The following is an 18,339-nucleotide window of genomic DNA, read 5'->3' as shown; positions in this document are numbered from 1 at the left end:
TATTTGATGGATGTGATGGACCATTACAGATGGGGTAATCTTTTGTTTGAACTCTTTTGTGTTTTAAGCTTAAGCTTATGCTTGTTTAGACATGGTTTTGATGATTAACCAGTTGGTGCATCAATTGTTCTGTAGGGAACTGTTATTGTTTATATGTTTTAATTGGCCATAAATTCTAGAAATCTATTATTAATTGCTTTCTGTGCCTAATGTTGAAAGTTCCGAACAGAAGTTTGACAAAATTTGTCATTTGAGGTCAAATAGCTTCTTCTATCGATGCATGAGTCTCCCTTTCTGTGAAAAATTCTGTTTGAATGACCTGTCTTCTAGGACTTCCAAATTACTGAAACTGTGTATGAAGAACATTATTGATTTTCAAAACTTTCATGTTCCACTAACTAGTTATTATTTTACTGATATTAAATAAATCTGGTGAACTCGGTGCTGCCTACAATTTAACTAAATGTGGATTATAGGCAATCATACTGATGCATATGGAATTTCTCTTTCCTTCATTTTGCAGGCAAAGTAATTAGAAACGAATAAAATGTCCTTGATCATCTTTCACTTTGTGAAGTGCATTTTTTTTTTTGGTTAGATGTGTGTTTATGTGTCAGATCATTTAATTTGCTTTTCTCTTAAATTCTTCAGGAAGAGAAGGTTAACAGACCACTGGAGGAGATTTATACATCCTCTTATGTGGCGCTGCAAATGGTTAGAAGTTAAACTACATGACTTTAAGTCTCAGGCACTCAAGTACGACAGAGAACTTGCCAAATATAGTCAAAGCGAGCAGTTTGAATTTGGAAACGTTACCTCTCAAGGATTTGATGCAGAGTTGCAAGCTTTTCCTTCAAAAATTCAAAAGAAGGAAGTAATGAAGAGGAAGAAAAGAAAACGAGTAGAAGATACTGCTGATGTTGCATCATACATGTCTGATCATAATATATTCTCCTATTATGGTATGATGCTTATGATTTTTCTCCATATGATTTTTATTTTACAAAAAAAAAAATTAATTAAGTTTTTCTCCCCTCCTCTCAGAAAGTAAGAAGTCTGTTGTTGCTTCTTCTGCTCTGGATGATGATTGGGGTGAAGGTAAGAAGTGGGAATTATCTTTTGTTTCAACTTATATGACTGTATTTTAGCTTATGTGTAAAGCCAGCCAATGAGGATATAATATATAAACATTGTAATCTGTAAGCACTTCTTTGTTGTATAGTATATAATTAAAGTTTATCTAATAACCCAACTAGTTGTAACTTTTTCATCTGTGGATGGCTGCGAGCATTGAACTTATAGGCTGCTCCATTTTATCAGCAGTTATGAAGATATCAACTTGAATTTTTGCTATTTAGAATACTGATATATAACTTAGTGCATAGTTCTGCTTCTGATAAGTTACATGAATTTCCTCAATTCTGCTTTTTATGAATTATTATAGTAGTAATTATAGTTAAATTTTTTATTCATTAATATGCTGTTGGTTCCAATGTTGATTTTGGTGGATTTGAAGTTTTCAAGCTGTATTTGGTTTTCTCTGATAAAATGAAAACAATCTCTGAGGAAGCCAATATGAAATTGATATGACAGATTCTCCTAGATGTAATGAGTTTCAGTCTCTCTTAACAATGGATAATTGTTGTTATATATGTCTCTTTTATCACTGATTTAAGGATATACTTTTTTTGTTTATCATTATTTAAGAAGTCCTCAGAGGTTTACTGGTTATTTTTTATAGGTTTGACATTTGTATATATCTTCTTTAAAAAAAATAAAGTTCTCCATTAATTATTGGGGATTTTGCGCATTTTCTTTCTATGTCATGATTTTTGCAGATAATAAAACAATTGATCTCATGATTTCTACAGATAATAAAACAATCAATGGCTATGATGATGGTGGTGGATGGCCAATTTTTAAATCTAGAGATGGTGATAAATGGTCAGAACAGATCCTTCGGAACATTGAAGTGCTACGGTCAAGAATACAAAAACTAAAGACCCGAATGGGCAAGTTGATGACTGAAAGTCCTCAAAAGTTCTCATCAATCAATATGTTGAGTTCGGCTGTACCATGTGATGTAGTGAACAATTCTGGAAATCAACTTTATCCTGATAAAGGAGATGGAAATAGTTCACATTGTACTACATCCCAGCATGAATCTGAGTGTGACATGAGGGATAATTTTATGCCTGGAAGTGCAGTTTCAAGTCATGGAGTGGTGGCCCCCTTTCCTGATATGATCAGGAGCATGAGTAGGCGTCTGCTGGAGATTTCCTCTGAAAATGTGAGTTTTTCTAAGTCAAAATAATTTTGCTGCACTTTCTTTATTACTTTGTTCATACACCATGATTATGTAACCGAAAATCCTCTCCTTTGCCTGCACAATCCATTACTGTAGTTTATGTGAGACAAGAAAATGGTTTTACTTGTAATGTTGGTGTTTTCAGCTTCTACCAATGCCCGAGCTTGTTCCAGTGCAAGCTTACTTGCATGCATGAAACATGAAACATTTTCTGCCCCTCACCCTTTCGATTCCTCCTCTTTTTACTCCTCTTCATTTATCTAGTGAATAACATGCCTTTCTTAATGATGCTATCATGTTTTGCTATAATCAAGATTTACATATATAAAAGAAAAATTCTTCGGGGTTTCATACTGGGTTAGCTATCAAATTTGCTTTTCTGCTATCAATTTGTCTTCTCTAATGTAACTGGTCATCGTGTGAATGTGCAGATTGAGGGAGAAATTCTAATACCTAATGAGGCAGCCAAGGAGGAGTTGTGTAATTTTGGAAGTGCTATAAGTCAGCAGGCGGAGAAGCCTCACATATCCAGGAGAAGCTGAAAACCTTTTCTCTTGTCCAGGCTCCTGGAGACACTTTTTCAAGTCAACGCAATCTGATAAGAGAAGGACCTGATGGGAGCAATAATTAGGCTTAGGTAGTGGAGCTGGAGATCCTCAGGTTAGCTGGCTTCTTTCAGTTGAATATAGCTTCTATTCATATTCGAAGAGATGGAATATCCTATAAAACAAGAGGTCAACCTTTTCAGCTTTTGATGATGATATGTTCACTAATGTCAAGTGTAGATTCTGCTATCCTCTCATTTTGCTTCCTGCTGCAACTCAAGCTTGTATATGCTACTTCTCAGCTTAGCTGAAACATAAATGTTAAGTTCAGATGCTGTGCGGTATCTAGATTACTATGATCTGTTTTGTTTGATATTACTCTTTCTCTTTTTTTTTTTGTTTTTTTGAGTGAGGGTTTCAGAAGGGAGAAGTGAGAGGTTTTGAGCCTGGTTTTTCCTGTCTCATCCATAGTTATGAATATCGTACAATATGTGGTACATATACAATACGGTATAATATTAATAAAAAAATGATTTGTATCGATAATTGTATCATATTTGATTAAGTATTAGTTGTATCATATTTGATTAAGTATTAGTTGTATCATATTTGATCAAGTGTTGGAAGTGTATCGTATAACACACAATACCTATGTTGATATACAAGACGATACACTTTTAAAAATTTAATTTTAACTAATTATTAAAATTTTATTTATTTATTTAAATTGAAATGTGAAAAAACTTTTTTTTATAAATTTCAATGGTTTAGATTTTAAATACAAAAATAGTAAAAGATTGAATTTTATTTAAATATTTTTTCATTTTTAATTAATAAATTAATATAAAAATTATATATTATTTAAAATATATATTGAGAATTCTAATTAAAAAATAATCATATTTCAATTTATGTTCTATAATCTTCAATTTTATTAAAAAATATAATATTTTTAAATTTTTTTATTTTACATGTATAAATGTTATTTATGATTAATTTTATTTTTTTTATTGAATAAAATTTCAATGCATGATACGTATTTTAATTTAACAACTAAATTATTTAGTTTTTAGTTTTAAATTTCTATTTCACTAAAACTCTTTATCTCCCTATAAATCGAAACTGAGCAAATATTTTTTTAAAAAAAATTACAGCTAGGGAATGTTCACAGCTATGCTGCTTCTAGTACAAGTACAACTAATTGGCTTATTTGGGAAGCATCTTCGTTTGTTTTTGATTCCGATTCTAGGATGTTGGATTTTTGTGTTAAGAAGAATTTGCAGGCTTCTAATCTCTAGGGGTTGTACACTTTGTAGCTATTTGCTTTGTATATTTAAGAAGCCGAAATTCGTTTCTCGTCACCATTTCAAATTATAAATTATAATTTCTTGATCCTAACGATTTAAATTTAATTATGTACAATTTTAAAAGTTTTAAATTTGAATTTTGATATAAGAGGAGAATTTATGTAATAAAAAGGAAAACAGACTTCTCATTATGTAAGTACGATCACATGTAAAAAAAAATGTATACAATGTCACACAAATAAGAATCATTTTTAAAATCGTACTTAAATAAATTAATGAACAAAATTAAAAATTGAAATTGTGGTAATTAATTCTAAATATACGTATTTGGACACAGGTTGTTTACATTGTAACTTAATTAGTTCAAGTTATAATAAACTTGAAGGTGAATTGATCATATGGTTTGCCTAATCTTCATCAATTAATTAGCATTCATTATTTAGAGCAAGAGTTTGAAAAATATGAGGATAGGACACATCCCTAGCATAAATTAATCAGTTTGATAATTAATTTGATAATTTTTTATAATAGTTTGAAGTATTCCAGCGTGGTACTCGTATGAAGTTAAAAAATGAAACGATGGATTCAGGTATATGGCTTCCCTCTTATATGTATAGACACATCCCCAGCATCTCCTGCAGAAGCCATATAATCAGTTTCTCTCAACCATGGTAGCGTGCTTCTTTATCTTCATCTTCATCACCATCTCCATCTCTGTTCTCCTCAAACTCATCTTCAGCTATCTCACTAAAACAAGAAAACCATCTCGAAACCTGCCGCCAGGGCCTCCTCCTCTCCCCATTATTGGTAACTTCCTCTTGTTCCGCAAATCTTTCAACGACCTTCAGTGTATACTTCAGTCCCTTCATGCCCGATTTGGTCCTATAATCACCCTCCACTTTGGTTCTCGTCCAGCTATTTTCGTTGCTTTCCATTTCTTGCCCACCAAGCCTTGGTTCAAAATGGTGCCATTTTTGCTGACCGCCCTCCAGCTTTGGATGGTAGAGAACAAGTCGTTATCACCACTGCCCCCCATGGCTCCACATGGCGGGTGCTTCGCCGCAACCTTACAGCAGAAATGCTCCAATCTTCTCGTTTGAAATCTTATTCACATGCACGTAAGTGTTGAGATAGAGAGAGGAATATTTTGAAACAATGGCTTAGCTATTCCATTGATTGAGAATGAAAATATATATATAAAAATTGAGTATTGTCGTGAGTTACCAAAAACACAAAAATAGGAAATTATCCTAGAATTACAGGATTACAACTAATTACAGGATATTACAAGAATTTAAAATATAAGGAAAGCCTATTGCAATTAATTTTCTAATATGCCCCTTCAAGATGGAGCTCCGGAGGAGATGCCAATCTTGATTCTCAATTCTTGGAAGCGGTTTCGGGGAAGTGGTTTGGTAAGAGCATCGGCAAGTTGATCTGATGAGGAAACATGAGTAACACGAAGAGCACCTGATTGAACTTGATCTCGAATAAAGTGATAGTCAATTGCCACATGTTTCATGCGCGAATGAAAGACTAGATTAGAACAGAGATAGGCAGCACCAACATTGTCACAGTAGATAATAGGCGATGTAGGAAGAGTTATGCCAAGCTCGGTGAGAAGGGAACAAATCCAATTGATTTCTGAAGTAGTAGTGGCAACTGATCGATACTCAGCTTCTGTGGATGACCAAGCAACGGTACGCTGTTTCTTGGATGACCAAGAAATAGGATGACAACCAAGATAGACAATATAGGCACTCGTAGAGGTATAGTCATCTTTGTTGCCAGCCCAATCTGCATCTGAGAAAGCATGAAGAGAAAGTGGATTTACCTTACAAAGAAATAAGCCATGAGTCAGTGTGCCACACAAATATCGAAGCAGTCGTTTTGCAGTATTCCAGTGTTCAGATGTCGGGCGATGCATGAATTGAGAAAGCTTGTTAACAACATATGCTATGTCTGGGCGAGTAAGGCAAAGATACTGTAGACTGCCAACAATTGTTCTATATTCTATGCAGTCATTTAGAGCTGTACCTGAATGAAGTGTGAGATTTTCATCTGTAACAAGTGGTGTAGCAACAGGTTTTGCACCAGATATTTTTGTCCGAGCAAGAAGATTAGTGATGTAACGCCGTTGAGTAAGCAACAGACCAGATGGAGTGGTGAGAACCTTAATGCCAAGAAAATAAGACAAGGCGCCAAGATCTTTGATTGAAAATCTTTGTGCCAGGAGGTCAATGTAGTGCTGAATAATATTGGGGTTGTTACCTGTGATAATAATGTCATCCACATAAACAAGTAGATATACAGTAATGTCACTTGAGTGGAGAATGAATAGAGAGGTGTCTGCATGAGAGTTTGTGAACCCAAAATCAATGAGGAACTGGCGAAGTTCAAGGTACCAAGCCCGTGGGGGCTGCTTAAGTCCATATATAGCTTTCTTTAATTTGCATACATGTGTTGGATTGTCTCTATCAACAAATCCTGGAGGTTGGGCCATGTAGACATCTTCGGAAAGACGACCTTGAAGAAAAGCATTATTAACATCCAATTGTTGCAATTGCCAACCTCTACTGATTGCCAGGCTTAGAACAAGCCGTATTGTTGTTGGCTTGACAACCGGACTAAAGGTGTCATGATAATCCACTCCAGGTCACTGATGAAAACCTTTGACAACTAATCTAGCTTTGTACCTGTCAATAGAACCATCAAAAAGCCGTTTAATATGAAAAACTCACTTACATCCAATAAGATTCTGCATAGAAGTAGATGGAACAAGCTCTCAGGTTCCATTTTGAACAAGAGCATCAAATTCATCATTCATAGCTTGTCTCCATTTGGGATCTTTAAGGGCTTGGTTAATAGTATGAGGCTCAATGTATGATGGCTGAGAAAGGATAGCAATGAGATTCATCTTGGTTAGGGGTTTATGGATATTGTTTTTCGCTCTAGTGGTCATGGGATGGGTATTTTGATAGGTGGGTTGAGTTGTTGTGGAGGTAGAAGAGGTCTCAGAATTGTGGGGTTCTAGTGGTAAATGGTTGACCGTGGTTTCTTGGCGGGCAACAGAACTGTGTCCGAGTAAAGGGAGGTCTGTGGATAGAGGTCGACGGTCGACTAGCGAGGAGGGGAAGTCGATTGTTTGGGCATTGTGTGACGGATGTTGACACGAGGAATCCCTTTGTGGAGGCGTATTGAGTGAGCCACTTGAAGTGGGTAGAGTTTGGATCGGGGGAAGCCATTTGGAAATGATCTCTAGAGTGGGACGAGTTAGATGGGATTGGTGAGTGGTAAAGGGAAAAGAGTTTTCGAGAAATTTGACATGACAAGAAATATATGTTTAGAAGTGGACAGGGCAAGACAGATATAGGCACTTTGTGATGAAGAGTAACCAAGAAAAACATAAGCAGTGGAACAAGAGTCAAGTTTATGTTAGAATAAGGACAAAGCCACGGATAACATAAGCAACCGAACACCCGAAGTTTAGTGTAGTTGGGTGGAGACTTAAAGAGTTTTTCAAAAGGAGATGAAAGATGTAGTGTGGGTGTGGGCATACGGTTAATGAGATATACATCAGTGGCCAAGGCGTAAGTCCAATAAGTTAGAGGCATCGATGCATGAGTGAGAAGAGCTAGACCAGTTTCAACAATATGGCGATGATGTCGTTCGGAAAGACCATTGTGTTCTGGTGTATGGGGTGGTGTAGTAAGATGCGATATGCCATTGGTGGAGAGAAAACGATCAAGGGCTTTATATTCCCCACCATTATCTGAATAAAGGGTAACAATTCGGTGTTTAAATTGGTTTTCGACTAATACCTTGAAGCACACACAGACATCATATATGTGGGATTTTCGTTTAAGTGGATAATACCAAATATACCGTGTATAATGATCGACAAAAATAACATAGTACTGAAAACCATCAATAGAATAAACAGGAGAGGTCCATACATCAGAAAAGAGAAGTTCAAGCGGATGGGATGAGGTTAAGGTAGAAGAAGAAAATGGAATTCTATGACTTTTATTGCATGAACAGGCATTACAATGTGTGGAAGAGGATAACGGACTAGACAGTGGTAAAGAAAACTTGGAAACAATATTTTTCATAATAGTAAATGATGATAACCTAGTCTAGAGTGCCATTCAGACGAAGAGGTCTTGACATTGGAAAATGCAAGCAACGGTGAAGAGGTAACGAAAGGGGATGTAGTCGGCCACTCATATACGTCATCCTTAGGTTCACCATCAAGAACTTAATTTAGATCCTTCACCTAAAAAACAGAGGGTGAGAATTCAACAGAAACATGGTTATGAGTGCAAAATTAATAAATCAAAATTAAGTTCTTTTTCATGGAAGGGACACAAAGGATGTTTTGTAAAGTAAAGGTGCAAGAAGAAGTGGGAATGATGGTAGAACCAGTATGGGTGATGTCAAAGGCAGAACCATCGCTATCATGACATTGTCAGGTCCTTGATATGGGCTATAAAGAGAGAGATTGCTCAAGTCAGACGTAACGTGGTGAGATGCTCCATTATCCAACAGCCAGGTAGGAGTAGTGTTGTTTCCAAGAACAGCATGATTGGCTCATGGTTGCCAGGGTGGGGAGGGGCGATATCCTTGAGAGCCTTGAGGGCGAGGTGTCGGTGATTGTTGATTAGAGACAAGCCGAAACATCGAGCATCGTTTGACAGTGTGTCCTTGAGTGCCGCATGCTTGACAACGACCCAAATAAGGTTTGTGTTGGCGTTGATTAGGAGGAGAAAGTGCAGTGGCAGGGCCTAGTTGTTGTGGATTGGTGGCTTGTGGATGCTAATTTGGACGATTTCGAAAGGCTGTGAGATTTGTCGTGCCGGTAGAGACAGAGAAGGTGGTTGAGCAGTCTGAAGAGATGCTTCTTTGTTGAGAAGTTTCTCATGGAGCTCTGAAAAGGAAATTGACGTGTCGCGGGCATTGATTGCATCAATGACGAATTTGTACTCATCACTGAGTCGGTCAAGGACTTGATCAATAAGATCTTCATCATCAACTGGTGTCCCCAAAAGAGCAAGTTCATCGGCACGGGTCTTTATCGCCTGCATATATTCACTAATTGATTATGAGCCCTTGGTACACCGCTTTAATTGCTCCTTCAATTGTTTAATATGACCACGAGATGGTTTGGCATAAGTATTAGCTAAGGTTCGCCATGCATCAAAGGAAGTGGTGGTGCGGGCAATGAGCGGTTGCAGTGAAGAAGAGATAGCACCAAGGAGCGCGCTAAAGATGAGACGATCTTGACGCTTTCAGGTTGTGTATGCCGGATTCGGGAATGCGGCACCATTGACTGTGACGGTGGGTGTGGTGAAGTATGAGTGCCATCAATGAAGTGATGAAGATCATAACCTTCAAGAAGAGACTAGATTTGAAGGCTCCATGTGAGGTAGTTGGTGGATGACAATTTGGTGATATTGGAGAGATTGATTGTAAGGAGGGGATGTTGAGGATCTTGGGAGTTTTGGATCGTGAGAGGATCGTTGGTGGAAGAGGAGGTCGCATCGGAAGCCATTGAGGAGTGGGGCAGTGTAGTTTTGGATATATATATATATATATATATTAATGAAGGATGCTGATCGTGGTGTTTCGATGAAGAAAAAAAAAAAGAGAAGAGAATACGCCCAAGAAGATTAGGCTCTGATACCATGTTGAGATAGAGAGAGGAATATTTAGAAACAATGGCTTAACTATTCCATTGATTGAGAATGAAAATATATATACAAAAATTGGGTATTGTCGTGAGTTACCCAAAACACAAAAATAGAAAACTATCCTAAAATTAGGGAAATGCAACACAAAAATAGAAACTATCCTAGAATTACAGGATTACAACTAATTACAAGATATTACAAAAATTTAAAATATAAGGAAAGCCTATTGCAATTAATTCTCTAATAGTAAGTTGGTACTGGAAAGACTCTTGAAACTGCTCAAGGTTCAGTCTAAATCTAGTCATCATCTGGTCCAGGTGATGGAACATTTTCGCTTCTCCATGTTTAGCTTGGTAGTCTTCATGTGCTTTGGAGACAAGTTTGAAGAAAAGAAAATCAAGGAAATAGCAGATGTTGAGAGGAATCTAATGCTGAGTTTTAGTCAAGTGAGTATGATTTCTTTTTGGCCAAGAGCTACAAAGATTCTGTTTCGTAAACAATGAAAAAAGATTTTCAAAATACAAGACAAATCGAAAGATTTAATTGTCCCTTTGATTCTAGAATGGAAAAAGGTGAAAGAAGAGAAGATAAATGCGGGTGGAAATCAGATCAACAAATATGTCTTATCCAATGTTGATACCTTGTTAGATTTGCAGCTACCAGAAGAGAACAGGAACCTCAGCGTCGAAGAAATCCTTGGTTTGTGCTCAGAATTTCTTAATGGAGGAACAGATAATACATCCACACTGTTGGAGTGGATTATGGCAAATTTAGTGAAATATCCGCACATCCAAGAGAAGTTGTTCATCGAAATTAAAGCGGTCATGGGAGATGATGAAGAAATGGTGAAAGAAGATGACTTGCAGAAGATGCCATATCTAAAAGCAGTGATCTTAGAAGGTTAAGGCGACATCCTCCCCTGCACTTTTTGATGCCTCGTGCAGTGACAGAGGATGTGGTTTTAAATGGTTATTTGGTGTCAAAAATGAAACTGTGAATTTCATGATAGGAGACATGGGATAGGACCAAAAGTTGTGGGAAGATTCAATGCCATTTAAGCTAGAGAGGTTTCTTAGTACTGATAATAAGGATGGAGAGGGATTTGATATTACGGGGAGCAAAGAGATTAAAATGATACCATTTGGTGTAGGAAGAAGGATTTGTCCAGGGTATGCTTTAGCCATACTTCATTTGGAGTATTTTGTGGCAAATTTGGTCTGGCATTTTGAATGGAAAGCTGAGGATGGAGATAATGTCAACATGGAAGAAAAACATGAGTTCTCAGTAAGGATGAAGTATCCGTTGCATGCCCTTATATCGCCAAGATTTTGATGAGAATACAGTCAATGGTAAACTTTTACATGATAAAAGCCATTTTAGCAACTTTGCTTGAGCTTTGCTTCAACTTGCTGATGCAGTTATTATAGTGATTCTTACCAGTAGAAGGCAAGAAACATCAATTTTGAAGAAAAAGATTGCTAGTCCTGCTTGCTTTTTTAACCATTTTTTCTTTCCCGGTTGTAGTTCTTTATGTATGAGTAGAGACTTCATTTCATCTTATCAATGCAATGTGAAACAAAAATGGTCATTTCAGGTGCTTTCTGTTTCAAGTCTTAGGATATTGATGCTTCAGTAATCTTTGTCCCAACTACCCATGTAATTTAAATATATATAAAACCAACCATTTAATTCCGTGCTCACTGATGTTATCAGATAAGTTTATTATAAGGATAATAATCCTAAATTATATACCTACCCTATTGTTATGAATTCTGAATTAGGCTCATCGGTCTGTGTAGAGATCTTGTTTGTCACACTCATAAACTTTAATCCCTAAAGAGTATTTTTGACACGAAAATATGACATATTACAATAAGTAAAACAAAATACACTAAAGGTGGTAGAGCAAAAAAATTGAAGTAATTTTTGAAGTGTAAATATTTGGGTGACAGACAATGAGGAATAAAAAAAGTGAAATAAGTAGAAAAAACGACGAAACACGATAAATAGAAAGAGTTGGTAATGAGAATATTCGGAACAACTTTGATAAAGTTTTGAAAGTAATTTCTACTATATTTCTAACGATTTTTTTCTTTGTTTAATTGTCAAACTTTCATATTTATTCTACATAGGAATGCCCTTTTAAGAGCCATTGGTAAAAAAAAAAAAACATTCTTAAGAGAATGCTTTTTATGTGAAAGAATGTGAAGTGTTTTTAAGAGAACACATTTTATATAAAAAAATGTACTTGTTATGAAAAAAGCACGTTTATTATAAAAAAAAACGATATATATAAAAAATATGTTAAAAGAATGGCTTACGGGAAGTTATGAAAAGAGCATATAACTAGACGGTGAGCGTAAATTTTGAATAATGAAATAGTAATACTTAACAATATGCATACATGTTCTCTTAAAAAAAAAGATTTACTTTAATAAAAGGTTAAGAGAAAATGCTTTTAATTGCTACATATATGATCCACCGAATCAAACTCTTATGAGCATCACATACATGAAAATAACTCGTAAACTTGCCACTTATTCTGAATTACTTTCATTTTTCATTTCTCCTGTAGTATAATTGTTCCACACTTTTCTTATTATGTTAGACAATATTTTAAAAAATATATTAATTAACTAAAATTGAGCATCAACAATTACTCATTATCAACTTTGAAAGAATTCCTGAAAAAATTCATCATAAGGAAATCAGTTTGTTCAACCTAAAGTGATTCCAAACAGCATGCTGCGGTGGCTGACGATGCTGAAATTATTCACGTCCCAAGAGGCTAGGAAGCAATGTATATAAAGGAAGAGCCAAGAATATGAATTAAGTTCTAGTGAGGCATTTATCAAGATTGATGGACCTATTAAGCTCTCATGCACGACTGAGTTATTAGATGAACTGCAAAGCTGTTTGTTCAGTTCTAATAAGAGTTCATCGGATGACAAAAAGAACTCTTCATACCAGAGATATTAGCAAGAATAACATCAACTTGAATAAAAGTAATATCTAGCTATTAAAGTAGTATTCCTTTTTTCCCCTTTTAAGTATTATCAACAACAATATTTATACCTTATAGCTTTATACAAAATGATCTGTGACATTTAAGATGAACGATGATACGCTGTCTTCATAATCATGTTAGATGTAGCTCTGACCTGTGTTTCTGTTCCATCAATTTTTCTTCATAACAATACATCCCAATTACATACATAGCACATCTGCAAAATGAACTTTTACAGCAGAAACCTATCGCAAAAGAGAGTATTATCAACACATTATAACTCCTACTTTTTGAAGGCCTTTGCATGAAAGCTAATTCGATTTTCTTTAGATGGGATTTTGTCTGAAACCGAGAACCCTCTTAATAAAGAGTTTTATGGTTCTTCAAGCAAAGGGTCTAACAATTGGCAACGGGCATGATCCCTCTCCATCATATCAATGAATTCATTTGTGCAAAGAAAAACCTCCATAAAGAATTCAAATGTTTTCTTACCAAATCATTCGAGGCTGTAAAAGCAAGAGGATTCATGTTACCACATGGTAACCTCCATATATATTTCTCCAACAGCAATAAATCAATGACCATCGAATGGAAAATTTGACTTTGAGCATTTGAGGTGAGCCCCAAACTCCTTATCTTCAGAGCTTTCTCAGTATCTTGCATCAGCCTCTTTTCAAAATAAAAAATGATTACACTTTCCTAATCAATGTACTATAATATCCATCTGTAGTCCATCCTTGATTTCCTCTGAGAACATTCCTCATGCTCTGCTTCAACATTCCCTCCACATCACTAACCAAGCATCTCAAAGTCTTCAGTACAATTTTCTTGGTATCTTATGCATAACTCATATCTTGAATCCACATACAGCTCCTCTAGCATCATTCTGAACAACCCAGGATTTTATCAAGTTGTCATAACTGCTTGAATCAAGATGATACTAAGCAGCCAGATATGGAAGAACTTAACCCCAATGCAATGCATCTCATCAGGTCATGCAATAAGCCACCACCTAAGTTATTAAGTCAAATACATTAGCTGATAATATGTACTGAAGCAGAAGATCTTTCTCTGACATGATTTATTTCTAAACTCATTTTATAATTAGGAATTAAAGAGATTTTCAATCTGTACTTTAAAGAATATCACTGGGCTAGACAATTATTTTCATTCACAGTATTCTTATCACAGGCAGTGAAGCAACAACAGCATAGAGCTCCACCTCAACAATTGCATTTAACTTAGATGAAGCTATTAATTAGCATTAAGAGGGTTCTGAGTCAATATACGAAGTATTCCAAAAACCTTATTTTGTAGACGTCCTACCCCATAGTGTTGGCTGTACAAGATCCAAGGCATCACCCTTTTGTGCTTCGTGTTGCCTCGCATAATGTTTGATAAAGATTTTCCATAGGCAGTCTTCCTGCTATAAGACAAACAGATGGAAATTAAAATTTAAAAAAGAAAAAGAAGGATGATGGCTAGTAAAGACAAATGATTTTTTTTTGTTAAGTGACAAATGATTTATTGTCTAGAAATTAAATTGCTCCAAATTTAGTAAAGCATACACAAACTACTAAGAGCAGACTGGTGGATTTCGTCCTTTGCTGATTTACATCAATTGATAACAACACACTTATTTCATAAAATGTCTTCAATAAGCATATTTCTATAGTTTCATCTAAAATAAAACTTGAGCAATCTTGCATTCCACTGATTATATGTATTAAACTTCCTTCTGTTGTGTGAAAATTCATTCATTCCAACAGGGAGTATTACAGTAGGAAAAACAAGGGACAGCAAAAGGAAATTCATTTTTTTGTCCTTTCTAAAGAAGAAACAAGTGATAGTGGTGGCCAAATAGCCAGCAGACAAAGAGTGAATTTATATACAAAGGTAACCTCAAAAGTAACAATTACCTAATGGCAGGCATCTCACTTACATAATTTAATTATGTAACAGTCATAATCTATAGTAACATTAAAGTTAATTACATGACTGGTAAATAAACTTTGACAAAATGTACAAATGGGGAACAGACAAAAACAAAAATGTATAATTTGCACCTTGAACTTTCAAATTATGTATCATGTTAACCTAAATTCTAACACCATTAACCCAACCAATGCCTTAACAATATTTTCACATAAAGTGTACATCACATGGAACCATCAACATCCTTTTCAAAATTAACAATCAAATGTATTTTTTCACCAATGTGGTAAAAATCTCATCCAAGACCACTCAATTACTGGATGCCACGTGGCATCTATGTGAAACTTTTACAAAATATTTAGCATTTTTATTGAACATGCACTTATACATGGCACTGTTATATTGGTTGGATGCCACATAGGCGGGCTAGGTTAACGGTGTTAAAGTTTTGACTAACCCGGTACACTATTGAAAAGTTCAGGATGGAAATCGTATGCATACATACATACATACATACATATATATACATCTACACATACATACATACATACATGCATGTGTGTGTGTGTGTGTGTATCAGTCCAATTACCAACTTTTACATTTCACTATAGTTCAAGGACCGAATGTGTGTTTTAACTCTTCACATCAAGTACTTACATTTGTAAAACATGAATCACCATAAAATTACTCTCTTTAAATCCATAGCATGCATGCTTCTAAGAAACTTTTCTTGTACACACACTACATAAGATAAAAACATAAGAAATTTTAACCTTAGGCTGAGTCATCACCAAATCTAAGCCTGACTGAGGTGTCTAGTCCCCTTTAACGTTAGATTTGGCTGCAGGATTATGCTTTGCCCAACTTTCTACCATTCCCTAACTGCCCAATTTGTAGCGTCATTCTCCCAAGCTATCACAATTGTCTAGTCCAGGCCATAAGATCATTTAAATCTTTATCCTGGATTCCAGGAGTGATTTGATGGACAAATAAGACCTAAGGAGATGCAACCATTACCTAGGGGCTCGGAACAAAATGTTCAAGTTAGAAACTTTTGTCAGGGATCCTAAGATAGGATGTGATGAATTTTATCATGAAATGCAATTAAAATGGAACAAGAAAAGAGGACTTACATAAATATTCCTGGTCTCCAAAGAGGTTTCTTGTCCCCCTTTGAAGATAATCTTATTATGGTGACAAGTACAGAGCCAAACAACCAGAAAGAATCACCTCTCACAGGAGGAATCAACCTAGCTGGAGGATCACCAAAAATGTGGCTAGGCAAGTCCAAGTATATGCTCACTGATTAGGAAGCTAACAGCTATTCTAAGGTAGTGTCATATATCAAGCCCAATCTCTCTTCAAGAAGTCCCTCTAGCCATGTAGAAGGGCCTTATTAGGATCATGGCTACTTGATTTTGTTGTCCAACCTTCATGCCAAAAGTGAACTAGGTTCAGCCAAGACTCACCTTAAAACTTCCATCTCGAGTCAGTTTAAGCACTGCAGGAAAACCCACTGTTATACAACCAAAAGCATGATCAATCACAGACTTCAGAGTAAACCTATTTAGCAAAATGCCTGTCCATATTTTACAATATTGCCTCATCAGCTGAGGTTCCTAGGAACTCTTTCAGCCTTCAACTTTGTCCAACCAAATGGAGGAGGGCACCTGACAACAATTCCATGCACCCCGGTTAACAATTATCTTGAACAAAAACTTCCAACCTTGATCATCCTATGAGAGAACTTATAGTAACCAAAATTTTCAATGACTATTCAAACCTCAGGAAAGCATTGTCATAAACGAATCAGACTTGCTTTAAAATTCAATATCTCACTCATCAAATTAGTCTGTCAGCTGTCCATTTATTTCACGAATCAATAAATTGGAATTGTCAACAACACGTTTGCTTTCATAAACTATATAGGTAAGTAATTCATGCCTGGGTGCTGGCCTTAATGATTTTAATTCTCTGAGGGGATCTGTAATCACATATTTACTACAGATTTCTTTTGCTGGTTGAACCTGCTTCCACCAAAAGTCAGAGAGCGCCACTTTGAGAACATCCCAGTATTCTACATCTCGGTATATCCTAAAAAGACTGCTTCCTTTGGGAGTCCAAACATAGAAATCCATCCAATCCCGGTCCATAATTTCCATTAGACCCTGAGCTTGTGGAATACAATAAAGGGGGATCCGCCTCCAAGGGGAAGCCTTGCTCATATCACCACCAAAAAATGGACACTTTATCTCCAACACTCCTCTAAGAGGCAACCCATAAACAAACCTGTCCACTAAGCCATCAGGTGAAGCTGCTAACCAACCTTCTTCTGCATTCATCTTACCATAAACCTGAAATTCAGGAAAAGAAACTGTATTTCCAGTAATCAGCTTGTATCTTTCAAGTGCTTCCTCTTCTTTAATATTGCTCCAACAGGTAGCCAAGTTACCAGAAAATGGCACAATTGCCCCAATTTTTTCTAGCCAGAGTTGGGCCCTTCGGCAAGGCCAAAAGCCAATAGCCCCACTAAATGTACTTGCTGTCAATTTCTGTTTTCTCTGTTCTTGCCAATTTTTGAACCAGTGCTGAAGACTACTGGACTGAAGAATAGAATGAGTTTCAGATGCAAATTTCTGATAACAAGTAGATTGTCTGGAACTACTTTGAGAAGGATGATTGAGAAATTGACTGCTGGTGATGAGCCTTTCACTAACTGGTTCGGGTAGACTCTGGCTGGAATATGTTCTCCTATATTTCAAATTAATGACAAGCAAACCAATCTTATGGATATTCCTGCTCTTGTAAGGTGATAGTTGAACGATTGAGGGAAAACAATAGGCAAGTTCTTCACTGCCCAAGGGAAAGAAAAGAAGTTTCATTAACTCATTATGAGAACCAAAATGACTCTTTATTGATATAAACTGATTGAGGTAAGGGAAGCAATCATCATTAAGAGATCCAACAATTGCAGAAATTTTGTTTGCCTACAAAAGCAAATAATAAATTTTGATGAACTAAAATGTTTTTCTATAGAATTAACGTTTGGAATACTAAAACGCTTAAAGTTTATATTTGTAGGGAACAATCATCGCTTATGTTTAAATGTGTGTGCCATTCGCCATTTTCACCATTCACTCGTTTAATCAAAATATGGTCTTGATTTTGACTCTCTACGTTTATTTTCTCTTAACTTTACTATTATTTTAGAATGAAAAGTTAAAATTTTTCTCAACTTAATTATGTAGTAATCACATGCTAATTACATTCGAATTTCTCAACTTTGTTTTATATCATCTAATCTTTACATGCGAATTTTCTAACAGACTTCCCAACCCTAATTTATGCCTAAAGCATTGCCATTTTGAATTTTAATTCAATAATTGCCTTAGTTTAGTCATTTTTCACTTCATTAAATTTTTTTTAAAAAAAAAGATAAATCCCCTTAAAAATCATATAAAACACAGTCTGAGTTTCGATTAGATGATGTAATGGGAGAGTCTAGCTAGACAGTGGAGCTCATATTTGTTTTAGGGATCACTAGAAA

General features: G+C 35.7%; 2 protein-coding genes and 1 pseudogene across 2 annotated transcripts in view; 2 read left to right on the top strand and 1 right to left on the bottom strand.

The window, feature by feature from the left end:
- The first annotated feature begins 6 nt into the window (after window positions 1–6).
- Window positions 7–3,212, top strand: LOC110415788 (uncharacterized). The gene is given in 6 exon segments (XM_021427508.2): window positions 7–34; window positions 652–962; window positions 1,045–1,098; window positions 1,872–2,290; window positions 2,740–2,836; window positions 2,839–3,212. Coding segments are annotated over 6 exon segments (987 nt in total). The 5' UTR covers window positions 7–29; the 3' UTR covers window positions 2,940–3,212.
- Window positions 3,213–4,828: 1,616 nt separating this feature from the next.
- LOC110415757 (cytochrome P450 89A2-like) lies at window positions 4,829–11,182 on the top strand (annotated as a pseudogene).
- A 1,679-nt stretch (window positions 11,183–12,861) lies between these two features.
- Window positions 12,862–18,339, bottom strand: part of LOC110415820 (Restriction endonuclease, type II-like superfamily protein) — a 9,673-nt gene continuing 4,195 nt past the window's right edge. The window contains exons 2-5 of the mRNA XM_021427558.2: window positions 15,926–17,779; window positions 15,566–15,809; window positions 14,184–14,280; window positions 12,862–13,869 (exon numbers count right to left, since the gene is read on the bottom strand). Of these exons, the coding sequence (XP_021283233.2) occupies window positions 16,640–17,779 (1,140 nt within the window). The 3' untranslated portion in view covers window positions 12,862–13,869; window positions 14,184–14,280; window positions 15,566–15,809; window positions 15,926–16,639. The remainder of the gene's footprint in view (window positions 13,870–14,183; window positions 14,281–15,565; window positions 15,810–15,925; window positions 17,780–18,339) is intronic.

Source organism: Theobroma umbraticum, unplaced genomic scaffold, assembly GCF_002168275.2.
Source record: "Theobroma umbraticum cultivar Fairchild unplaced genomic scaffold, ASM216827v3 scaffold_147.0, whole genome shotgun sequence".
NCBI lineage: Eukaryota > Viridiplantae > Streptophyta > Magnoliopsida > Malvales > Malvaceae > Theobroma > Theobroma umbraticum.
Note: the sequence above shows the minus strand (reverse complement) of the source record. Positions and strands in the feature narration are given on the sequence as shown.